The 6,000-nt window shown below is 44.6% G+C and overlaps 1 protein-coding gene across 1 annotated transcript in view; it reads left to right on the top strand.

The window, feature by feature from the left end:
• The window catches only part of LOC119419777 (interferon-induced protein 44-like), an 11,002-nt gene extending 5,659 nt beyond the window's left edge, over nucleotides 1-5,343 (top strand). Inside the window, exons 4-8 of the mRNA XM_037687160.1 lie at nucleotides 307-508; nucleotides 721-879; nucleotides 1,857-2,025; nucleotides 5,007-5,107; nucleotides 5,182-5,343. Of these exons, the coding sequence (XP_037543088.1) occupies nucleotides 307-508; nucleotides 721-879; nucleotides 1,857-2,025; nucleotides 5,007-5,107; nucleotides 5,182-5,343 (793 nt within the window). The remainder of the gene's footprint in view (nucleotides 1-306; nucleotides 509-720; nucleotides 880-1,856; nucleotides 2,026-5,006; nucleotides 5,108-5,181) is intronic.
• Nucleotides 5,344-6,000: the final 657 nt, after the last annotated feature.

The following is a 6,000-nucleotide window of genomic DNA, read 5'->3' as shown; positions in this document are numbered from 1 at the left end:
ATCTGTGATTGGTCTGTAGACCAGAGCCTGTCTGTGATTGGTCTGTAAACCAGAGCCTGTCTGTGATTGGTCTGTAGACCAGAGGCCTGTCTGTGATTGGTCTGTAGACCAGGAGCCTATCTGTGATTGGAAAGAAGCCAAACATTTGTCTTATTGAGTAAGTTATTTTGTTGGTTTTCCTCATATACATTCTGTTGGAGCTGGAGGGTCTATGTTTTCTGTAAGACTGATCCTGCTGTGAATATTTTAGAGGTCTGTAGTTCAGAACAGAATAAAAACAACTGTTCTTCATACATCTGTTCTCAGAGACAGACTGAAGGAGCTTCAGTATGTGCAGGAGTACAAACCGGTGAAAGAAGGCGTCAAGAACCTGCGAGTTCTCCTCTACGGACCTGTGGGAGCAGGGAAGTCCAGCTTCATTGACTCTGTTAGCAGCATCCTTCGAGGACGAATGGCCATCCCTGCTTTAGCCAGTTGCACCACCTCTGACAAAAGCTTCACCAAAAAAGTGAGAAAACTTTCAGGTTCCCGTTCCTCTTAGAGTCAAGTCACCTCAGCAAGAACAATCATTTTTAGATTTCTGACATTAAAGCATCACTACCGTAGTTTGTTTGTTTGAGCTTCTTCCTGTCAGAAATGTGCTTCCTGTTTCCTGTCAGCTGGTTCTGGTCATGTGGGCATCACTTGTTTTGAACAACAACTTGTTTCTTTGTGTTTCAGTATGAAACTCATAAATTTAGTAAAGGAAGAGGAAGCTCTAAGACATTCTACCCTCTGGTCTTCAATGACATCATGGGTCTGGAAGACGGGACGAACTGTGGGGTTCATGCTCAGGACATCATACTGGCCTTAAAGGGACACATAAAGGAAGGCCACAAGGTACATGACTCACCTTGACTGGAATAAGTTTGAATACCGCCGGCTGCGGGATTTTATTTACAGCCATTAAATGTTATTTTTAGTTCAGTCTGTTCAGAAGGAACTGTCCACAATAACAGATATAATCATAATAAAGAAGAAGTGTCAGACTTAATCACAGGCTGGTTTCCATCTGCAGTCCCTGACAGATAAACAATTAAAAAACTCAATAAAAACCATTAAATGTAAAAATATTATATGATAGTCAAATAATAATAACTACAAATCAAAACTAATAAACATAAATAAATGTAAAAAACAACACTCTTTTGTTTGGGATGCATCACGGATGTTTGCAGAAGGGCTTAATTTGTAAACTGATCAATGCCAGAATGCAAATGGGGGGTGGGGGGGTGGGGTGGGGGTCCTCCTCTCCCTCAAATGTTTGAATAAAGTAGATGCTATTTCCTGCATTTTGATGTTGCCTATTCTAACTGGTTGTTAAACATCTACATTTGTAAACACTTGATTAAATTACTATTTTAGAGCAACAACAGGTTGTGTGTGAATAAAGCAGCCCCCCCCCCCACACACACACACACACACACACTTCATGTTTCAGAGCTGAACACTTCTCCTCTGAATTAATTCCTGCACGTTGTTGCTCCTGCTGCTCCGACCTCAATCACGACTTCCTTCTCGGTTGTCCAACTAAGGACACTCCATCCATCCATTCGTTTACAGAAAGTAAACTGAACTGTCTTTTCGACATTTGGATCGCTGCTATTTTGACAAATTAGCGCCGTCGTTTTGAAACGTGACGTAATGTGAATAATACACCGTCCTTTGCCGGTATCTGCTAGCTAGCAGGTCCCGTTGCTTTGTCCTGACTAATTTTTATGTACATGTATTGTTTTTTTTGTGGTATTGTAGATCTTATGTAAATAAACTTCACTTACATGTGTTTTTTTTCCATTGCCCTTTTCTTTGGTTTCCAGTTCAACCCAGTAAGTCCAGTCTCGGAAGGTGATTCAGGCTATAACCCCAATCCTTCTCCAGACGACAGAGTTCATGTTCTCGCCTGTGTGATTTCTGCCAACTCTCCACAAATCAATACATCAGTTCTGGAGAAGATGAGAAGCATCAGAGAAAAGGCTAGTGACCTGGGTAAGAATGGGTTTTCAGATCGATCATTCAGAAGAACAACGAACGAACCACCGTTCAGTCTGTTGGTCTGAATGCCACACTGATTTATACAGCACACTGAAACACAACGGGGGTTGTGATTCACAATTAACTCAAACAAAGCAGTAAAACACAACATCATAAAATAAAGTTAATTAAAATACAAACAAAATAATAAATGCAATATCTAATGGGATCCCATATGTGGAAAGGTGGTTTATATAGATGATATACCTGAGGAGGACTGGGGGACCAAGCTAGGCGAAAGGAAATGTATTTACCACAGAGAGGAGAAACAGAGAAGAAGGGTTCTGGTACTGGTTTTAAAAACCGAAGTGATGTTCAGAGCTGCTGCAGATAAACCTGCCACAGCTCCCTCCTCCACTGGTCCAATTTCTACCACTGCATCCTGGTTTGCCTGCTGCAGGCCCCTCCCTGGTCTTTATATCTGCCTCCCCATCACTGGTTTGACATCTGCAGCCTCCCCTGTGGCCTCTTCACCTCTCGTGCACCTCGTTCAGCTAGTGTTGTCCAGACCCGACCTTGAGAAACTAGTCCACGCTTCTGTCACGACCCGATTGGACTATTGCAATGCACTCTATGCTGGGGTCAGCCAGGCCTCCATCTCATGTCTTCATCTAATCCAGAATGCTGCTTCTGTGTTTTTTACTGGAACTCGTAGGTCTGAACATATTACACCAGTTCTGTCCTCCCTTCACTCGCTCCCTGTGCGCACTAGAATAGTCTTTAAAATTCTTCTGTTGACCTTCAAGTGCCTAAACGGCCTCGCACCCCTTTATCTCTCCGAGCTACTGGAACCTTACGTTCCCTCTCTGGCCCTGAGATCATCCGATCAGCTGCTTTTGGTTGTTCCAAAAACAAGACTGAAGCTCAGAGGAGATCGGGCTTTTTCAGTCATGGGTCCCAAACTCTGGAACAACCTGCCCCCCCAACATCAGGCAGGCCACCTCCCTTCTTCAGTTCAAATCTGCTAAAAACACATCTGTCCTCGCAGGCGTTTCACACAGTGTGATTGATTTAGTGTGTTCCTATGCTTTAATTGCTTTTTATAAATTCTTCAGTATTATCGTTAGCATATGGTATTTTTTCATTAATTTTACTCCAATTGATGATGTTGTTAACTTTGATAACAGTTTCTTTCTGTTTTAATTGTGCTCTATAAATAAAGTTGACTTGACTTGATTCTGAGAGGGACCAGGTGGGCGTCTCACTTGTAATGGACGGTCTCCGGGCCGTCCCTCAGAACTCTTGCCCCCCTCTGGACAGGCCACGTTCCATTTTGCTGAACTCTGGTTGCGCTCTGGACAGTACCTGTCTGCCTGAATTTTTGTGTATTGCCTGTTTTGAGTTTTCCCAGCTCAGCCATGTCAGTTTTTGTTTTTTATCTTTGTGTTTTTCGTTTGTTGCCCTCCATCCTGTTTCCACCCACGAAGTCGGAACTTTGTTTTGGCCTTTGGGACGGCAAGAGCCGTTCCTTGACCGGACCGGTACTGACGTAATCTGTGTTTTTCTGTTATTTCTTTGAGTTTCTTTTGCCTCTGTTCCCCTTCTGATTTGTGTTATATCTTCAGATCCTCGTGTTTTGACTCTGTTTCCATGTCACTCCACCCTCTCCTCAGTCAGTCTCTCCAGCCACTTGTCACTCACACTCGTTTGTAATTAGTAACCATCCCAGGTGCTTTCATTTCTCCCTCTCCCTCAGTCCTACTTAAACCACTCCTGATCACCCCACCATGTCAGCTCATTGTTCTGCAACCCTGTCAGATGTCTCAGTTCTCCTCGTGCCTCCTTGTGCTCTCCCATGTGTTAGTTTGTAAGTTGTTGCTGCCACGTCGGCCTGTTATTTTTGATTATTTAATAAATCCATCCATCCATCTTGCACTTATTCCGAAGTCGGGTCACGGGAGCCATTTTTGTTTTCTATCATGCTCCCCATGACTACCTGCACTTGGGTCTACACACACCGAACCATGATACCTGCAGTAAGTCCAGAAGGATAATGATGGTGACGATTATCGCCAAGTTGATGATGACAGTGAAGATCTGATGTTTGCTCTGAGAGGGTTGGAGAAGTTCAGAGACGGTCAGGAGGAGCTGCAGATGATCAGGAGGGAGGAGCTGAGGTTCTGCATGAGGAGGTCAGGAGTGGTGGGGAAGTACCAGTATGGGAGCGTAGGGCAGGACATGTCAGAGGACAGAGACCGTGGTGAGATGTGCAGAAGGAGAGACAGATGGGTTTGAGGTGGGGTTACATCAGGGACAGATGGGATCAGACAGCAGTCCACAGAGTCTGTGATGTTAGCAGATAACTTCTGCAGTGAGAGTAGGGAGCAGATGGAAGATAGGTGGAGGTATGAAAGGCCAAAGGTTTACAAGAAGGTAGAGACTTGCTGTCATGGTTGGAGACTGTGTCTCTGACAGGAGACGGAGCTGGAGGTGGCAGAGGATGTACTTGATCACAGATGAGTCCATCAGAGGGACATCTCAGGTTTGGAGACAAAGTTAGAGCTGAGGTGGTTTGGACATGTCCAGAGGAGGGAAAGTGGACACACTGGATAAAGAATGTTGAATATGGAGCTGCCAGGGAGCAGGAACAAAGAAAGACCACAGAGATGGTTGATGGAAGGATCTGCAGAGGGTTGGTGGGACAGGAGAAAAAGACCTGCATGTTGGGCCGCCTTCAGGCCCCCCTGAAAATGAGATTGTTGAACTCAGAGTTCGCCTAATTGAATAAATATTAATAACAATGTGTCATTGATCCCATTCAGCATAAAATTAGTTGTTTATAATAAAAAGTTTTAAAAAAAAGAATCGCACCTCACATGAGACAGCGAGGGGTTTAGTGTCCCACCCAGGGACACTTCCACATATGACTATACTGGTGGAATCAAACCTCTGACTGCTCTAACCACTGATCCACAGCCACTCCTGTGTGTCTGCAGGAATTCCCCAGATGGCGATCCTGACCAACATTGACGGGGCCTGTCCGGAAACTGAGAAGGACCTGAGGAACGTGTACCGCAGCAAACACCTGAGGAAGAAGGTGAGTCTCGGTGCAGAGACATCCTCCTGACGTCATCACCTCTCAGAGTCTGACTGTCGGGGTTTAATCCTCAGATGACAGACGTCAGCGCTGCAGTGGGAATCCCCATGAACTGCATGTTTCCTGTGAAGAACTACTGCGAAGAAATCCAGCTAAAGAACGAGGTGGACATCCTAATCCTGAGCGCGCTCAGAAAAATGGTCGACTTCGGAGACGATTTCATCGAAAACTTGTGAACATGTTTACAGTCTGCTGAATGGGTTGTGTACGGTGGATGGGTTGTGTACGGTGGATGGGTTATATGTGTGGTGTTTTATGAAGCATATTATTTGATGAAATGGGGAAATTTCTCAATGTTTCCATGAAGGCCTTAATACAAATCTGTCTTTTTAAGGTTTGAACAGTGTTTTATTGTCTGTTTCCTGTTGATCCCCCGGAGCAGAACTCAGGGTCCTGACGTCCCAGATATAAAATGTTCAGAGCTAGAATCGTGAAAACGCTCGTCTGTGAAGACGAATTCTGTTGATCCAAAGCTGAACTTTGGTTCTTTAAAATGTTGTAACTATGAGTCTAATGTTTAATAAACCTTCCAGTTGTCAGACTCTGAGGTGTTTCTTCCATTAGAGTGAACATTCTTTCATAAAAACACGTCAGATGTTCGTTCCATCCTTTAAATCAGCTTCACGGACCTGGTGAAGGGTTGGTGCTGTCAGGAGTTCCAGGTGTGTGAGCCCACCTGAAGTCTTAACTCCCAGTCCTGTACTGGTTTTTATACCTGAGGACAGTGGCAGTTTCTGATATATGCAGCTGCCCAGGGCTGCATCTCGACAAGGGTGGCCCGAGCGCCCGGCTCCGCCCCTCAAAAAATAAAATACATTATTTATGCCTGTCTA

The sequence above is a fragment of the Nematolebias whitei genome, chromosome 13 (genome assembly GCF_014905685.2).
Source record: "Nematolebias whitei isolate Nwh7 chromosome 13, NemWhi1, whole genome shotgun sequence".
In the NCBI taxonomy this organism is placed as follows: Eukaryota; Metazoa; Chordata; class Actinopteri; order Cyprinodontiformes; family Rivulidae; genus Nematolebias; species Nematolebias whitei.
This window is presented reverse-complemented; position numbering and strand designations above follow the sequence as displayed.